The sequence below is a fragment of the Mobula hypostoma genome, chromosome 11 (assembly GCF_963921235.1).
Source record: "Mobula hypostoma chromosome 11, sMobHyp1.1, whole genome shotgun sequence".
Taxonomy (NCBI): domain Eukaryota; kingdom Metazoa; phylum Chordata; class Chondrichthyes; order Myliobatiformes; family Myliobatidae; genus Mobula; species Mobula hypostoma.
In genome coordinates this window covers 44,570,895-44,589,150 of record NC_086107.1, presented here as the reverse complement: position 1 = coordinate 44,589,150, position 18,256 = coordinate 44,570,895, and the positions used below count along the sequence as shown (strand labels likewise).

General features: G+C 39.6%; 1 protein-coding gene across 25 annotated transcripts in view; it reads left to right on the top strand.

The window, feature by feature from the left end:
• sox6 (SRY-box transcription factor 6) overlaps positions 1-18,256 on the top strand; it is a 630,558-nt gene that overhangs the window by 509,097 nt on the left and 103,205 nt on the right. For all 25 annotated transcript variants that reach the window (XM_063061910.1, XM_063061919.1, XM_063061914.1 and 22 more), the window contains one exon: positions 2,397-2,476. In XM_063061910.1, the coding sequence (XP_062917980.1) occupies positions 2,397-2,476 (80 nt within the window). The remainder of the gene's footprint in view (positions 1-2,396; positions 2,477-18,256) is intronic.

The following is an 18,256-nucleotide window of genomic DNA, read 5'->3' as shown; positions in this document are numbered from 1 at the left end:
TACCACATACAGCACCTAAAATCATGTTAACACAACAGTATCAACAGATAACAAAAAAATCTGTAGATGTACAACCTGACATAAAGTGCATATACGACATATAGTTAAACATACAAGAGTACAATGCTACTGGTGCTGTCATAAATATTGTATACTGGGTGGTAGCAGAATGTTCAGCAGTGTCAAGGCTTGGGGGAAGAAACCATTACCCAGACTAACAGTCCTTGTTGTTATACTGTGGTAGGAGGACAAAGGGATTGTGGGATGGGTGGGAAGGCTCTATAAACACAGCACTTCTGGTATATGTCATGGATTGGTGGGGTGTGAGGGGTGGGTGAGAGAGACCACAGTGATTCTCTCAGTACTCTCATTGTATGGTCTTCTGTCAAGATGCCTTGCAATTCCCATACCATGTGGTGATACAGTTGCCCACTCTGTGTGGGTTAGAATATGGGTGAGGAACTTTGCTTGCCTCAATATTCTCAGGAAGTGAAGGTGCTGCTGTGCTTTCTGTTACTGAGGGACCAGATAAGATCATCTGGTGATGTGCACTGCAGGAAACTTGGTGTTACAGACTCTCAACAGAGGAGCTGTTGATGTGCAGTAGGGACTGATCAGCCTGCACTTTCCTGAAGTCCACAATTATTTCTTTTGTATTGACCACACTGAGGTTCAAATTGTCATGCTCTACCTCCTCTCTGTATGCTGACTCATCTTTATTTCTGATGAGGCCAGCCACTGTTGTGTCATCAATGAAGCTGATGACGTGATGAGAGCTGGATCTCATTTTTGTATCCGTGTACAATTGTTTCTCACTGATTTGTGAAGCTGCCTTTCAGTTGCCATTTGTTGTCATTGTCATTTCCCATTACAGTCAGTTAGGGCTTCCATATAAGCCTTGAATTTTTGTTTTATTGTAACTGAAATGGCTTGAAAGGTCAATGAAGAGAATTGTTAATTCTGTTTGATTTAGAAAGTTTCTCATGATTGGGTGTCTCAAAATGGTCACAAAGCATTGGTATTTTCTGTATGCAGTGTCACTTTCCATGATGCACCCTGACAGATAAATTTTCTTGCCAAATTGAAGTGATTGATTTAAAAGATAAATCTTATAGAATATCAACAACTATGGATCTAGCTCACTAAATTAAGATTAATTCATTTTAACTCCAATGAAACATCAATGGCCAGTTCATTGGCATGGACCTGCTGCTAGATAGCTTGCTGGGTTGAAGTCACTCAGACTCCAGCCTGAAGCCCTGAGTAGTGGTTGGGTCTCCAACAATGCGATGGAGAAACTTCATTCCCAGTACCATGCTAAAAGTGAATCTTAGTCAACAAGTGGTGTGGCCCAGCTTTGTCAGCTCTTAAAGCTGTAAGGGTCCTTATATATCTCTGAATCTAATGCCAATGAAAAGTGAAATAAAGAATACAGTTTTAAAAACCATACTATTTAAAATTAATCTTGATTAAAATAATTATAAATAATTAAAATATTAAATAAAATGCACGCACTTAAAGAGAGGAATTTACCATCTCCACAAGTTTAGCGTTCCCATTGAAATCAGCCATGGACCCTGCGTTAGACCCCATACAGCAATGGATCTGAAGAGTAGATATCCCAATTCAAATAGCAAGGAATCTAGTCAAAACATTGATCAGCTTCTGGAGTTTGTGAAATCTAATGGTGATTGTGGCTGGGAATTGTATAGTGAATCTGTGCAAGAAAGCAGAGCTAATGTACGACTACACAGGAATCCCGGGGCTCACCGGAATTTATGCTGAGGAATGTGGATAGTTTGTTGTGGATTTGCCAACACTTCCAGCAAAATCTGGACTACAGTTTTGGATTGCGATCCAAGAATGGTGCTATTTCGACCTTTAAAACTAATCATTAAAGCATTCTGTTACTGATACCTTATGTCTTTTTAGCAAAAAGTCCCTGTAGTGTTCATTATAATGAAAGATTGTTTGAGATCTGTAGTATTTATCCTGATCAGCTAAAGTACTGACCATTATCACATGGGCGGGTAGTCTTTCACACAGAATCTTGTCAATAAGAAGACTTCAGTAACAGACCTTACATTAATTAAAACACATTGATGAGAAGCTTTTTATACTGCCATTATTTTATCTGACTAGGTGTAGAATTTTACCCTGAAAAATTAAAAGAGCAGACCTTCCCCATTCTCAATGGTTTGCCTTCGAGCCATCTGTGCACAAAAGTTCCAAGTACGCATTGCATGTTTCTGCCCAGCTGAGGCTTTTGTTTGGGCAGATGTTCCCGCTCAGTGTAGCACTGTGGTGCAAAAGCAGAGGCAGAGGCGTGTTGGCACATGTTCGGTGTGATCCTTTGCTCATTGTCTGAACCTGTGTGCATTGTTCTTCGTCGACAGGTGATAGCTACCCTGTGCAGCTCATTCCGTCGACAATGGCAGCTGCAGCTGCGTCTGGACTCAGCCCATTACAGCTCCAGGTATGTGCCACAACAAAGAATTCTGGGACGAGAGCCAAAGCATAATGATGAATGCCAATAAGAAAACTTGAGATTTTTGTTCTTTTCACTGTCAAGCAAAATTAACACTTTAAGTCCTTGATGAATAGCAGCATTGATAGTAGGTTTTCTGGGTATTACAGTATTGAACATGGTAATATCATTTTAAAGCAGCCATATGGTCATGTTTTGCAGCGTGTCAGTGGAGTCCAGCTTCTGGCTGCTTTCCCACAGGTTTTACATTTGAAGTCTGCTGCAGGTCTCCTGTAGGATAGTTGAATGCATAGCAAGGACATTGCTAACAGCAGATTCCACCTATTAAATTAGGTGGCCAGTATACACTGCAGAATATCATAATCTGCACAAAACAACTTGGCCAAGATGATGTTCTCGATAATGTTGAAGTCCCAGCAGCACATGAATTTTGTCACACTGTGCATTATTTTGTAAGTGTTAAATACGCCTGCAGAAACATACAGCATTGAGGAAATGTTGTACCACAAAGGAGAGATACCAAACCAAGACCCAATCTGCAGTTTGATAAGCCATTCCCCCAGTATTTTAGACATTGCTTATTTCTCAAGTTAGCTCAGTGACCAGATTGGCCAAGAACCCATATCACAAAATCCTATGGTTATGCATGCCATTTTGAACAATAAATGAACAGTTTATTGAAAATCTCAGATTTAATAGAAGTTTCATGGTCTGTGATTATTATTCTGTTGTGGGTGCACCCTACACCCCATGCATGCACAGCAGCACCTGAGGAAATGCTTTCTCAGCCTAGCCACTTTCTGTAATTTATGGATGTAAGTGCAAGGCCTGAGTCTTCCTTGGCCACCTCCAGCTGAAGTATGTTTCCATATTCTGACTTTAATTGTGCTGCCTGACCTGTTCTCATGCCAGCTACTTTATGGTAGAATTTACCTAGTCCCTCCTTCCCTCTCAAGACAGCCGGTAGTGTAGTGACATCAGCACTGGACTTCGAGATGAGTGGTCCTGGCTTTGAATCTGGCCGGCTGTTTGCAGGCTTTCCATCTGTGCTAGGTTAAGCATCGAGCTAGTAACTCTGCCTCGTAAAAAACCAGACAAAATGCTAAAGAAACAGCAAGGTTGCTGCCACAAGTTGCGGAGAGGAATAACAATAACATACCCACCCTGTACAAGATGCAGACCCAATTCTGCTTCCAAAGGTACCACTCTCACCCCATCTATTGATCCATCAGCCTAACCTGGCCTCTTCTTTCCAGACTTCCAATTACATCGCGACCACTTCTCACTTAAGCACTGATCTCAGCTCTTTAGAACCCTCCATACACTCACCAACTAGCAATCCAATACCCAACTCTAATTCACAGTCCCATCCATCTTCATTATTGACTCCCATTCTTATTAATAACTTGAATGCAATCTTACCAACAGTAACCGTAAAATCTATCTACCACTAATGGCTGGCAACTTGTCTAAGTCCTGAAACATCTACCCAACAGTTAGTGAGGAAGGAGGGAAAGGGGAAGGTGGGTTTGGTGGCTTACCAAATTAAAAAGAGGACAATATGATATTTCATCATAGAAAAATGAGTAACAACAATCATGTATGTCAGCAAAGAGCAGAGCACTCAATCATACTAGTTACCTCCAACTAGAAATAGGGAAAAATGATAAAAAGACAACTTGGAAAACTGATTCCTATGAATGCATGCCACAATTAATGGTGCAAATAAAATATATAAAATTATAGTGATATCGATGATGTTGTAGCAAAGTGATAAAGGTTGGGAATTTCCAGGATACTTAACTCTCAGAAGCAAAAGACAATACTCAAAAGATTGGTAGATAGTTCTGATAATAAAATTTATGAGAAAGACAGTGGAAAAAACTGGATCATTGCTCAGAAGGTCCAGAAGTAGAACCTTTATGGATGAAGCTAAGAAATAGCAAGGGGCAAAAAGCTTTGTTGTGAGTTGTCTTTATTCCCCAAACAACGCTGGCAGTGTAGGGCATAAGTATAAATCAAGATATTAGAGTTGCATGTAACAACGGTAATGCATTAATGATGGGCTCTACATATCAATGGGGCAGAGCAAAGGAGCAAAAGAATTGTAACATAGAAGTTGAATTCATGGAGCATTACCAAATGTTTTTCTAGAGTGGTATTTTGAAGCAACAATTAGAGATACACTATTTCAGAATATATTGTGCAAAACAGTAGTGTTACTTTAAGGAACACACACAAAATGCTGGAGGAACTCAGCAGGCCAGGCGGCATCTATGGAAAAGAGTAAACAGTTGACGTTTTGGGCTGAGACCCTTCATCAGATTGACTGTTTACTCTTTCCCATAGATGCTGCCTGGCCTGCTGAGTTCCTCTAGCATTTTGTGTGTGTTGCTTTGGATTTCCAGCATCTGCAGATTTTCTCATGTTTAATTTAAGCAAACTTTAGGGATGTAAGTCTTAAGATTGAAAATGATTTAGATCAATTCTAATCCAGGAACTTAAACCTAAAGGTAAGCTACAAAGGTATACTAAATAGGAAAGCAATATTGAAATGCACAACAGCAAACAAAAGTGAAACATTTGATGAATGAACACACAATATATCCTTTTAAAGTCAACAGAAAGTTGGTCCAGTTGAGGCTTTAAAGAGAAGTTAAAGATAATATCAGAACAAAGAAAAAAGACTTATAATATTGCCAAAAAGGGCCTTAAGCCTATTGATTGGTAAACTGTCAGAATTCGGCAGAGAAGGATGAAGACATTGATGAAGAAATGGAAAGTAAATGGAGTTATTTGCTAGTGAGAAACTTAAAAGCAGATTGTAAGAGCTTCAAAAATATGTAAAATATTAAATATTAGTAGAAGTCACTTAACCGAATGATGCAGGAGAAATTATATTGAGGGATAAGGAAATTGTAGAGAAGTTAAATAGATACCTTGATTTCGCATTGTGGAAGAAGACATAGAGATTCTGTGGAGAGATGCGGGCCAATAAGGAGCAGAAGGAAGTTAGCATTGGTAAAATAATCAGGATATCAATGGGACGGAAAAGCAATAGATTTAAAGGACCTAATGACCTGCATTTCATGGTTTTCAAAAAGTTATAGAAATAATAGATTACCCCGTGTGCCAGCACCCAAAATTCCATAGATTCACAAATGCTTCCCACAGATGTAACCCCCAGTATTTAAGGAAGGAAGGAAGGAGTGAGAAAGCAGAAAATGTGATTGTCTGATGTCAGCAGGGAAAACACCCCAATTCATTATTAAGGAAATGAAAGCAGCCCACTTAGAAAATAATGAAGGGATCTGGCAGTGTTAAAATGGATTTGTGAAATGGAAGTTTGAGATTGGATTCACAGACTAGATAATGAGGAACCAATAGCTTTGTGCATTTGGATTTTCAGACGGCCTTTGACAAAGACGTTATTAAACAGAATTGGAACAATTGTGGGTTATACTGTATAATGATAAATACTGAGGAATGTCTATGGATAGCAAACAAAATGCAGGACTATTTTTTTGAGTTGGGAGGCTGTGATAAGCAGGTGCAGCAGAGATCAGAGTTGATGTGCCAGCTGTCTCCAATCTATGACAATGATCTGATGAAGGGACTAGTGGTAATTTAATCAAATTTTGGGGCTTCCTAGATTAACATAGTGATGATATTACCTTTGCCGAGGTGTCTGGAGCCAGGGGTTACAGTGTCAAGATAAAAAGTCAGTCATTCAGGACGGAGATGTGCAGAGATTATTTCATATAATGGGTAATGAATGTTTAGAATTCTCTACTCAAGAGGGCTGTGGGTGCAGCTGCTGAGCATATTGACTTCAGATTGATAAATGTTTGCATATAAAGGGAATCAAGGGATGTGAGTTAGGGTGGTACAGAAAGTGGTGCTGATATAACAGATTATTCTGGATCATATTGAATAGCAACACAGGCATAAGGAGCCAAATGGACCACTCCTGCTTCTACACTTCTACACTTGATCACAAAGCTTGTTGACTTGCTGTGAACTGTCTGAGCACCACAGCTTAGGAAGCATCAACTAATTTCCGAGCAATTAGTTGATCATCAGTCTGTTTGTAGAACCTTGCTGCATGCAAATGAGCTATCATGTTTGTTATAATATTCACTGTGACGGTGCTATTAGGAAAGCTTTGAATGTCCAAAAGATGTACAAACCACTGTCAAAATGGAAGTTCCTTGTATGTTATTTGCTATCAAGGCATATGTAAGAGTGAAAGTAATGATAATATTTTGATTGGTATGGTTGTGTAAATTTCTTATTGCTTTGGTCATTATCCCCAGCAAAGCTCTCACCATTTTCTTACTGGAGCAACATATTGGCCCATATCAGCTTTCATCTCTACTGTTAGACATCAGACATAGAAGCAGAATCAGGCCATTTGACCCATCAAGTCTGTTCCAGCATTGATCACAGCTGATTTTTACCTTCCCTCTCAATCCTATTATCCTGTTTTCTCCCCGTAACCTTTGATGCCCAAACCAGTCAAGGAATTGTGTAATGGTTATTATTGACAAATCTTGATTACCAATCAGATTTGTTAGGCAAGGTTTTCCCTTAGGGAAACCATGCTGACTTTCGCTTATTTTATCAAGTGCCTCTAAAACCATTTCCTTAACAATCAATTCCCACATCTTCCCAATCACTGATGTTAGGCTTACTGGCTTATATTTTTTTTTCTTCTGCCTTCCTCCCTTTTTGTAGAGTGGAGTGACATTTGCAATTTTCCAGTCCTCCGGAACCACGCCAGAATCTCTTGATCCTTGAAGGATCATTATTTATGTCCGTAATTTCTTCAGCTACCTCTTTCAGAACCCTGGATGTAGACCATCTGGTCCAGGTGTTTTACCTACCTTCAGGCCTTTCTGTTTCACAATCACCTTCTCCCAAGTAATAGCAACTGCACTCAACTGTCTGTACTGAATTTACACATGCCCACAGCCTGTGCATCAGTAGAAATTTTCAGGCCTTTGGCCTATGGTTTGAAAATCCAATGGAATGAACACAGGTAATGAAAACTATAAAGTAGCACATTTTCACCTCTCTTCATATTGCAGCTTTCTCCCTCTCTCTTATATTGTCATTGGGAAACATTCCTGAGGCAAAGTGCCTGTGTGTTGAAAAGATCATTACTACCCCATTGTGAAACTGCTCAGAGACATTGGTAGGTTGTTGAGTTTGGGAGGTTGGCACAGCTAAGTTTATAAGCGTTCGTAATCCAATAGGTTTTCACTATTTCACTTTTTGTAGTTTGCTGCAATGGCCAATTCATTACTGGGATTTACTGGGTTCAGTAGTTCCACACCATAATCCATAAATTTATTGGGAATATCAGCCTATTGTGTTCTTATTCTTTCGAGTTGTGAAACTTGTGGCAGCTTTGTTATTGTTACCAATTTAATAACAACTCTGGGAACGAAGCATGCTTAATCCAGCAGCAGCTGATGTTTTCATTGCTGAAACCTGCTCTTAGTGTCGGGTACAGATGCCAATGAAAAGCTGTGCTTGCAAGTTTCGTGGAAGGGTAAGTGCACCACATATAACCAGTATAAGCCAGCCTCTAGATGCTAGTCTCTTAGATTCCAATCTATAAATGTCCACAATATAAAAACAGCTTTTGTGCAGTATTTATGTTCTGAGTTATTATATTCCAAAGAGAGAGTATTTCATATCAGACTCTGCAGAGAAGCAGTACAGGGTTCACAGTTCCTATTGTTATGCATGTTAATAAGATTTGACTCTAAGATTTTTACCACAATATCACAAAGAGAGAAGATGAGGGCATTCTTTGGATGTCTTGCATATCATTGTTAATTAAAAGCATTCACCTCACATTTAACCCTTGGATTGGGAATTGATAATGTGAGAGTGAAGAGTCAGAATACAACTGATAATGGGCGAAAGCATTTAAGCATTAAAACTTTAAATAGCAGGATTGTTACCAAACAAAGCAAATACTTCTTGAAAAATGTGACATGCAACTTTTCTTCTAGATACAGTAGCGTAATTTGTCCTTCACTGCTTATCGCTTCGAGCTTTAATGAGCCTTGGCAAGTCGTAACAATGCATGCAGCTGCAGTACAAGCACCAACAGATCCACCATCCGATTGGAATTCATGTACAGTATTTGAATGTTGAGAGAAACAAATAGAGTAGTGGGAGTGGGCTAGGGGGGGTGTGGGTATGGTGGGAAAGAGAATGAAAATGGAATGCACAGATGCCCGTTAAAGAGTCTTCTTCATAACTGTAAACAAAGTATACTTTGGATAATAACCTTTTGTGGTTATGCTGGGTGCTGGTCCAAAGCAGTACTGAAGCATTTCTCAACACGCCTTAGGGGCAAAATAATGGTAGAGCGAAGGCCAAAGAATTCTATTTTTAGTGGAAAAGCACAGCAGATGGAGTCATGAATAGTCATATATCTGAAGGAAGGCCGAGAGGCTTTAAACATTAATTTGGATAATGTATTTGTTTAACCCTGGGAACAATTCAGAAACTATAACTCTGAGGGCATTGCGTGTGTTTGACTTTTTAGCTGAAGGGGGAGACAACTGAGAGGAATGTTTACAGTGCTATTCTTTGAGCAGGTTTGAGTGTTTACTCAATTGTTCGCAAAATTTCAGATGTGTGTAAATTCAGGATCTTTCTTCTGTCACTTCCTCATTCAACAACAGCCATGACAAAGTTAGTGGTGTTGTTCCAGTAGGAGCTTTTTGCTGTATTAGTTTAGTGTAGGCATCAACAGCTGACAGCCCAGAGCAACAGGGGCCAGTCAATGAATCCTTATGGGAAGCCTCAGCAACAAATAATCTCAAAGTTGCCTGATTTGCCAGTTCAAGGTCAAGTGTACAGACACTGCTATGTGTAAAAGAAAGAAAATAACAGAGGTGAAGGTAAAATAATGAATTTAAATCGTGAAGCCTTTGGAGTTCCTTTTTTTAAGGAGTCTGAGCGGCAACTAATTCCTTCCAGGACATTTGATTTTAATGATTTGACACAGCAAAATAATATGATATAAGGTGCTTATAAAATTATATTACTTTCTCTTTTACTAAGACATTCTTCAATAAACGTGGTTTGTAATATGGCTCATATTTTATCTTTCGTAGAGAATGACATAAAATGCCTTTTATAATGTGCTTATCATGAGATTGCCAAAAGAGGTTCTTAGAGTGACAGTGTATATATTAATTCCAAATCTTATAAGACCAGTGGCTGATGGAACAAATCATTTTATAATGCAAACTTAAATTAGTAATATTTTGCTGATAACATGTTTGGCCAGACATTTTATCGTCTGAATTGAACACAATTGATGTAAATTTCACCAACAGATTGTGTCATTTCAATGCCTTATTTCTGTGATAAAGAAAACGTTACTTAGATCTAAAACAGCTCCTTGTTTTTAAGCAATATTTCCTTGAAAAAAATTGAATAAAAGATTAAAGTTTTTTTAGAATTTTTTTTATCCCAATTTATAAAAATTAAGGTTAATTTTGGCCAGTTCTCACTTCCATCTGCCCTGGTAATCCAGGATTCATCAAGTCTTTTCATTTTTCACCTCAGTCTTTCAAGATTATTATCCTAATGAGAACATGGTGAATAGAATGCATAAATATCCTTCCATGTTTGTGAAATCTGACCTTGCCCTGACCTAAACCTCCTCCTATCAGTTTACATTTTAAGTACTTCCTGAAGATAGAAATTATAGAATAGCAAAAAATGGCACTCATTGAAACTCATTAACTCCATGACATAGCATTAGTATCTTTAGATTCCAAATCTGATAATTTCTCTTAATGTCTCAGACTATTAGTATGGAATATAACTTCCTATTGGTTTTATCATATTTTTGTACAGGGATGGGAGGGCGTGAACTGTATTTTTGTTGAATCGTATTTTAGCATATGGAAGGCCTGTTGGAGAAAGGCAGCTTTTCAAATGAATCCATATTAAATCAAATCTAAATTGTTCTCGGTCTCCTGTTGTGCCAAGCAGAAAATCTATTGTAACGTACTAGGCTAGCATTTGCTTATAACAGTTCATTCCACTATGATATTTATTGCTAAATAATAAGGGTTTGCAGTAGTACATATCTCATCTAAAGGTACTTTTGTATTACAAGATAGAAGTCAGAAACAGAGGGCATATGACCTGCCACTCCACTATAGGACTCAAATACTGAGTCTTGTAGTTGACCTCAACTATGCTGAGATGAGGGCCCATATAACTTAATTTTTAGTTCCTTGGATGCACAACAGTTATAACTAGTATATGCAGCACTTATGAACTGAAGAGATAAGTGCAGGTTATTGACGTGCATTTCTTTATTTTACTCAATATTAAAGCTTTAATTACATTCAGTGGCCACTTTATTAGGTACCCACTGTACCTAAAAAGTGGCTTCTGAATGTATGTTCACGATCTTATGCTGCTGTGGCCTATCCACTTTAAGGATATTCTTCTGGAAACTACTGTTGTACTGTGTGGTTACTTGTGTTTCTGTCACTTTCCTGTCAGCTTGAATCTGTCTGGCCATCCTCCTCTGATCTCTCTCGTTAACGATGTATTTTCGCCCACTAGGTATTTTGTGTTTTCTTGCACCATTCTCTGTAAACTCGAGAGACCATTATGCAGGATATCAGCAGTTTCTTAGATACTCAGACTACCCATTCTGGCACCAACAATCATTCATAGTCATAGTCATACTTTATTGATCCCGGGGGAAATTGGTTTTCGTTACAGTTGCACCATAAATAATTAAATAGTAATAAAACCATAAATAATTAAATAGTAATATGTAAATTATGCCAGGAAATAAGTCCAGGTCCTGCCTATTGGCTGAGGGTGCCTGACCCTCCAAGGGAGGAGTTGTAAAGTTTGATGACCACAGGCGGGAATGACTTCCTATGACGCTCTGTGTTGCATCTCGGAGGAATGAGTCTTTGGCTGAATGTACTCCTGTGCCCAACCAGTACATTATGTAGTGGATGGGAGACATTGTCCAAGATGGCATGCAACTTGGACAGCATCCTCTTTTCAGACACCACCGTGAGAGAGTCGAGTTCCATCCCCACAACATCACTGGCCTTACGAATGAGTTTGTTGATTCTGTTGGTGTCTGCTACCCTCAGCCTGCTGCCCCAGCACACAACAGCAAACATGTTTGCACTGGCCACCACAGACTCGTAGAACATCCTCAGCATCGTCCGGCGGATGTTAAAGGACCTCAGTCTCCTCAGGAATAGAGACGGCTCTGACCCTTCTTCTAGACAGCCTCAGTGGTCTTTGACCAGTCCAGTTTATTGTCAATTCGTATCCCCAGGTATTTGTAATCCTCCACCATGTCCACACTGACCCCCTGGATGGAAACAGGAGTCACCGGTACCTTAGCTGTCCTCAGGTCTACCACCAGCTCCTTAGTCTTTTTCACATTAAGCTGCAAATAATTCTGCGCACACCATGTGACAAAGTTTCCTACAGTAGCCCTGTACTCAGCCTCATCTCCCTTGCTGATGCATCCAACTATGGCAGAGTCATCAGAAAACTTCTGAAGATGACAAGACTCTGTGCAGTAGTTGAAGTCTGAGGTGTAAATGGTGAAGAGAAAGGGAGACAAGGCAGTCCCCTGTGGAGCCCCAGTGCTGCTGATCACTCGGTCGGACACACAGTGTTGCAAGCACACGTACTGTGGTCTGCCAGTCAGATAATCAAGAATCCATGACACCAGGAAAGCATCCACCTGCATCGCTGTCAGCTTCTCCCCCAGCAGGGCAGGGCAGATGGTGTTGAACGCATTGGAGAAGTCAAAAAACATGACCTTCACAGTGCTCGCTGACTTGTCCAGGTGGGCGTAGACACGGTTCAGCAGGTAGATGATGGCATCCTCAACTCCTAGTTGGGACTGGTAGGCGAACTGGAGGGGATCTAAGTGATGGGGGGATCCACAGTCAAAGTCACTTCAATCACATTTCTTCCTCATTCTGATGTTCGGTCTGAACAACAACTAAACCTCTTGACCTTGTCTGCTTGCTTTTCTGCATTGAGTTGCTGCCACATGATTAGCTGATTAGATATTTGCATTATCAAGCAGATCTATAGGTTGCCTAATTGGTGGTTGGGATCAGTTCTACAAACAGGGACAAGTATAAGGCACGTGTCTGGTTTGATCTGATAAGGTAAAATCTGTGTGTATTAGGTATTTTTGAAACTGATTGATATACTCCATTAGGGCAAATATAATTTTTCCCCCAAAAGTACACTTTATTCATAAAATAAACAAAATTATAACCAGAACATGTCATTGTCTTCATTTACTGTACCAAGCAATACACTGCTTTCACTGGTAAGTCAACATCATGAAGGTTTCATCACAAGTAATGCATCAGTGAATCGAAACCTGAAGTACAAGACCCTGACCTTCTGAGTCCATTGTTAGCAATGATCCTAGACTGTAGTCTTTCCTCACAGAGCATTTGAGGTAGTTGTACCAACCCTCAGTACAGTTTTAACTGGTTTTCTGACTATCCTAAAATGGAACCCACCATAAGAAACGAGCACTACATATAGTTTACTCAAGTCCAGCAACTGCAGTCTACAAGAACTTGTCCTGCTAATATCCATTAGCTCTCATGCTTTCTCAATAATATTGAGACCTTTCATAAATCTTATTTTCTCTTCTGATTCTGGAAGTTGAGGTACTTCTAGAGTTTTATTTCTTTTTGAAGACTCAAGTCATCTGAAACTTTGGCTATGCTTTATATTTGTAGAATGCTATTCTTAATATTTGAAATTAATCTAAGCATTCTTACACACCCATACTTTTCAGGATTTAGCTGTTATACTGAAAGTCCAGTTTTATGGAAGTTTCCTAAATTTGACCTTAGGTTTTGGTATTAAATACCCTATTTCTCACTCTGCTAGAATGGTGAGTATCTGGTATCAAAATTTAGTTTGTCCTCTTCAGGAGGCTTCAACTCTTCTAATCCTAGCTCAGGTAAAAAAAATGATTGATCCATTCAGCTAGTGTACCTTATTGAAAACCAATCACTCCCAGTCCTTATAAATGAAACAAACTTCTCTTTCAAGAGCTTGGCCCTGAGGTCTTAAGTAGCGTGCAGGCTGGTGTAGCAGCATTCAAAACCAACAACATTGGAGATGCAGAGTTCCTGATGAAATTAACAGGTGATCATAGCTTTTGTTCTATAATTTAGAAGTGTCTTAACTCAGTCACTTCCTTTACTTTCCCATTTCCTTAGCTGGCTAAGATCAGCTGGAAACTGCAAAATTTAAATCAAGCTCTTAACTCCACTATAGGAGATTGATTTAAATTGTTGAATAAGATGTTTCATCTATGCCAGGTCAACCACATGGCATTCCATCTGCCAGGATAAAATAGTATCAGATACATACAGTATGAAAGGAGTTGTGATGTGTACTTCACTTAATAATGACACTTCCAGCCTCCCCGCAACACCCACCCCATCCCCACCTCCATCTACTCTAATCTCACCTGCCTGCTTCTGGTTGATGCCTTAACCTTGATACATGTGGATGGCCAGAATCGCATGGGGCAAGCAGCAAATCATTTACAACCTTAATGCTATAACTATGTAGTCCACCCCAGAAACCAGCAGGATGAAGATTGGACTCTGCCAGAAAGATCAAAAATTGTGTTTGAAAATACACATATCTGCATATTATCTGATCTTGATGGAGACAGTGTAGCAAAGCTGAATCCAAGCCCCTTCACTGGGTTGTATTGGGTTTGTATGTAGGGTCTTGGCTTATTTCACCCTTAATTCCATAGCAGACAGGGTAATTATAATGTCTCTACTGCCACCCCAGAAAGGTTTTTAAGCTCCATGTGGATTGATGATGATGCATGCTTGGATACACTTGCGGCCTCCTGCCTGATGATTCCAGATGCCCACTTTCATTATGCCCTGATATTAAATTTATCAAGCCTGTATTCTGAATCAACCTCAAATTGAAAATTGATATAAGCATACTTCCACCAAGAACATAGAGAATGCTTTATGTTAAACTGCTTATTTTGTTTAAGAAACTGTCTACTTAGATAGTGAGGATAAATATACAAATCTTATTAGAATCTTCTTATTTAAGAAATTAATTTCTGGAGCAGGATTTCAGTAATTTTGTGCACTCATGCATGCAGTTGCTGACAAGCCTGCCAGTCACATTGCCAGACAGATACAATTTGATGATATCTGTCATAATATGCAGGCCGTCATGGCCTAACACTTTCTTATGTGTAAAACTGCATTTTAGGAAGTGACAAAAGAAGGCTGTGGACAGTGAAAAATAGGCAAAACATTTTCATTTCTAGAACTGCCGACTGTCACTTGTCTGTCATGATAAAGGTGGGGTCAGCAATCCGAGTGACTGGCTGTCAGCTGCAATTACTGCACACAGTCATTTTTGGCAGCATGTAATAAATGTAACAAAACTGATAAAGGAAGTAAGCTAGTAGAGGAGAATCTCTGGAGAGCCAGCAGCCTTTATTACTCTCACGGCATCTGTTTAACTAAGTGCAAACAGTGAAAGGGTTAAGTGTGTAGTGCAGTCTAGTTCTGACTATGGACACTGAAAAGCCATTGTTCGTGACCAGGAGAACTGCGGCTCTCTGCCATTTTCACGTCAGAGCAACAGGAAGTAAGAATGCCCCGAGAAGGTCAAAGGTAACATTAATAGGCTATTTTATTTCATCTTTTGGGTTGATAGGAAATGGCTTCAACTTTGGTTGACATAAAAGCCTGGAATGTCCTCAAACATTGTAACTGGCAAGTTAAGCCAAAATTTCTTTTTATTTCTGTGCTGTTCGTACTAAATGGGGACTTGATTTGAACTTCTTTGTAAACTTCATTAACAAATCAGATGGCAATCAGTGTATTGACTTAAAGAGTCTTATGTCAGATCCTTACTTCAGGCTACCTTCTACATTTAAGAATTACATTACATTAAGAATGAAATGTGAATGTAATATATGATCGTGGGTATTAAACTAGCACTTGTGCATATTAGTATAATGCATTTAATAAAATATCAAAGTGTTTCAGTTTTGACTATCACTCTTTTTGCTATAAAGATAAGTTCATTGAATACACTTCAAGTGATAGTGAGGATAAATTTTAGGATCCAAAATATGATTTTGGCTCCTGCTTCTTTTTCAATTTAGGTATAAATGTGTAGGCCATTATTAACTGGAGCTCATATTCTCTCGTCTTTTGCCTCATGAGCAGGAACATTGCCAGCGCGGCAGAGGTTTTGGTGAAGATCGCAAACTTTTGAGGCAACCCAAGCATAACAAAAAAGGATGTAACTCATATTTTTGTGAATTTCCTTAAATCTTCATGTTGTAAGCTAGCATTATGTCACAACTACCCCATTACTTAAGGAAATTTCAGGCCAAAGAAGGTGGCGTAGTCATTCGTAGGAAGTCACTAAAAATATTCTAAAAGTTAAAAGTTCAAAGTAAAAAATTATTATCAGAGTGTGTGCATGTAATCACGTACAACTCTGACATTCTTTTTCCTGCAGGCATTCTCTGCAAATCTATAGAACAGTAACTGTAAACAAGATCAATGAACAACAAACTGTGCAAATGTAAATATAAGTAGATAGCAATAAATAACAAGAGCATGGCCCAACACGATGAAGAGTCCTTAAAGTGAGATCATTGGTTGTGGGAACACCAGAAATAGAATGAGTGCAGTTATTCCTTTTTGTCCATGATTCTGATGGCTGAGGGATATTAACTGTTCTTGAATTTGGTGGTGTGAGTCCTGGTGACAGCAGATAGAAAAGAACATGGCCTGAGTGGTACGAATCTCTGGTGATAGATGCTGCTTTTCTATGGCAACATTTCATGTAGAGCTGCTCATTGGTTGGGAGGGCTTTGTCCATGATATACTGATATACTCCACTACCTTCATAGGATTTTCTGCTCAAAGGCTTTGGTGTTACCAAACTACGTTGTAATGCAGCCAGTTAATACACTTTCCACCAAATCTTTATCACGGTTTTTGATGACATGCCGAGGCTCCGCAGACCCTGAGAGCCCTGAAGAAGGGTTTCAGCCCGAAGCATCAACTGTTTACTCTTTTCTGTAGATGCTGCCTGACCTGCTGGGTTCCTCCAGCATTTTGTGTGTGTTGCTTTGGATTTCCAGCATCTGCAGATTTTCTCATGTTTGGACTTATTTCTCCTCTCCACTTGCCTGACCTCCAGAGTTCCTCCAGCAGTTTGTTTCACTGCAGAAACTGGAAATCTGCATTACCGTGTTGTAAATTCTCATCAGGGCAGGCAGTATCATTCATTTGATCTGAACTATGCTTTTCTTCTAACTTTCTCTGCACTACTTATGTGTAAGGGTGTTCTTTCCTCACTAACTTTCTCCCCCTTTCTCTTTAAAGGGGTGATTGATAGCTAATGTACTGCAATCAAACGCATTTGCTTGAAGAATCTCAGCTTTTTAGATTTTATTTGTTCCTCTCGTGGCTCATTTCGCTCACCTATTTTCTTTACTCTGGATGTTTTTTTGCTAATTAATTTAACCTGCCTGTCTGAATTGAGCATTTGGTCTATTAAGTCCACTAAATATTACACCAACTCCATTTATACATGTTCCCATCATTTTCCACTAGATTCTACAGCTCACCTAGCCAGTAGCCGGCTGGTGGTGCAATGGCATCAGCGCCGGACTCTGGAGCGAAGGTTCCCGAGTTCAAGTCCAAGTCGGGCCACCCCCCAAGTATGCTTTCCATCGGTGCCGGGTTGAGCGTCGAGCTAGCCACTCGGCCTCGTTAAAAAAAGGGTCGACCCAGAAACGTTCATATTGTGACCCGGTTAATCCGAAAGGAGACCAATCCTGACACCACGCGCCAGACAAGAATGGCTGACTGGTGCGACACACTAAAAAAAACCTAGCCAATGGATGTATACCTGGGAACAAATTACGGTCTTCAACCCTTTTGGATGATGGAAGAAATGCACATAGTCATGGGGATGACATGTAGATTCCACACAGACAATACCAACCGGTAAAAAGATGCATTTCACTGTATCTTTTCAATGTACAGTGATAAATAGAGCCAATAGCCCTAATTGCTGCCCTAAAATCTGCCTTTCTCAAAATGCTTGTCTTCTTGCAGGTCTGACTGTTGGAGCAGATGACAGTGCCAACAGCTAGAAGTCCGCAAAGTTCTTTAAATATGCAGGTTAGGGTCTGATCAGGATCTAACTACCATTCTAATTGCACCACTAGCCAGTGTCATATCTAAAGTACTTTTCTTCACATGCTTCCAACAGGAGTACCTTTCCCTCCTACTCAGAACGAGTTAAACTCAAAAGTTGTGGGATAGCTGCAGCTACCCAAAAACTTACCCTTCATTTCTAGCGCATATAGGATGATGTATGTCAGATGGCAGGTGCGACATGGACATCAAAAGAAGAATAGGGATGGCAAAAGACATCTTTACGAGAATGAAGAGTATACTGACCAATACTAAACTAGGCATGACAACCCGCCTCAGAGTACTGAAATGTTACGTTTATCCAGTTATGTTATATGGCTCAGAATGTTGGACAATATCTAGTAACATGAGGAAATGAATTGAAGCACCAGAGATGTGGTTTTTGAGGAGGAGGCAAAGAATATCATGGACAAAATGAATATCTAATGAGGATGTCATGAACAGAGCAAGCACAAAAAGA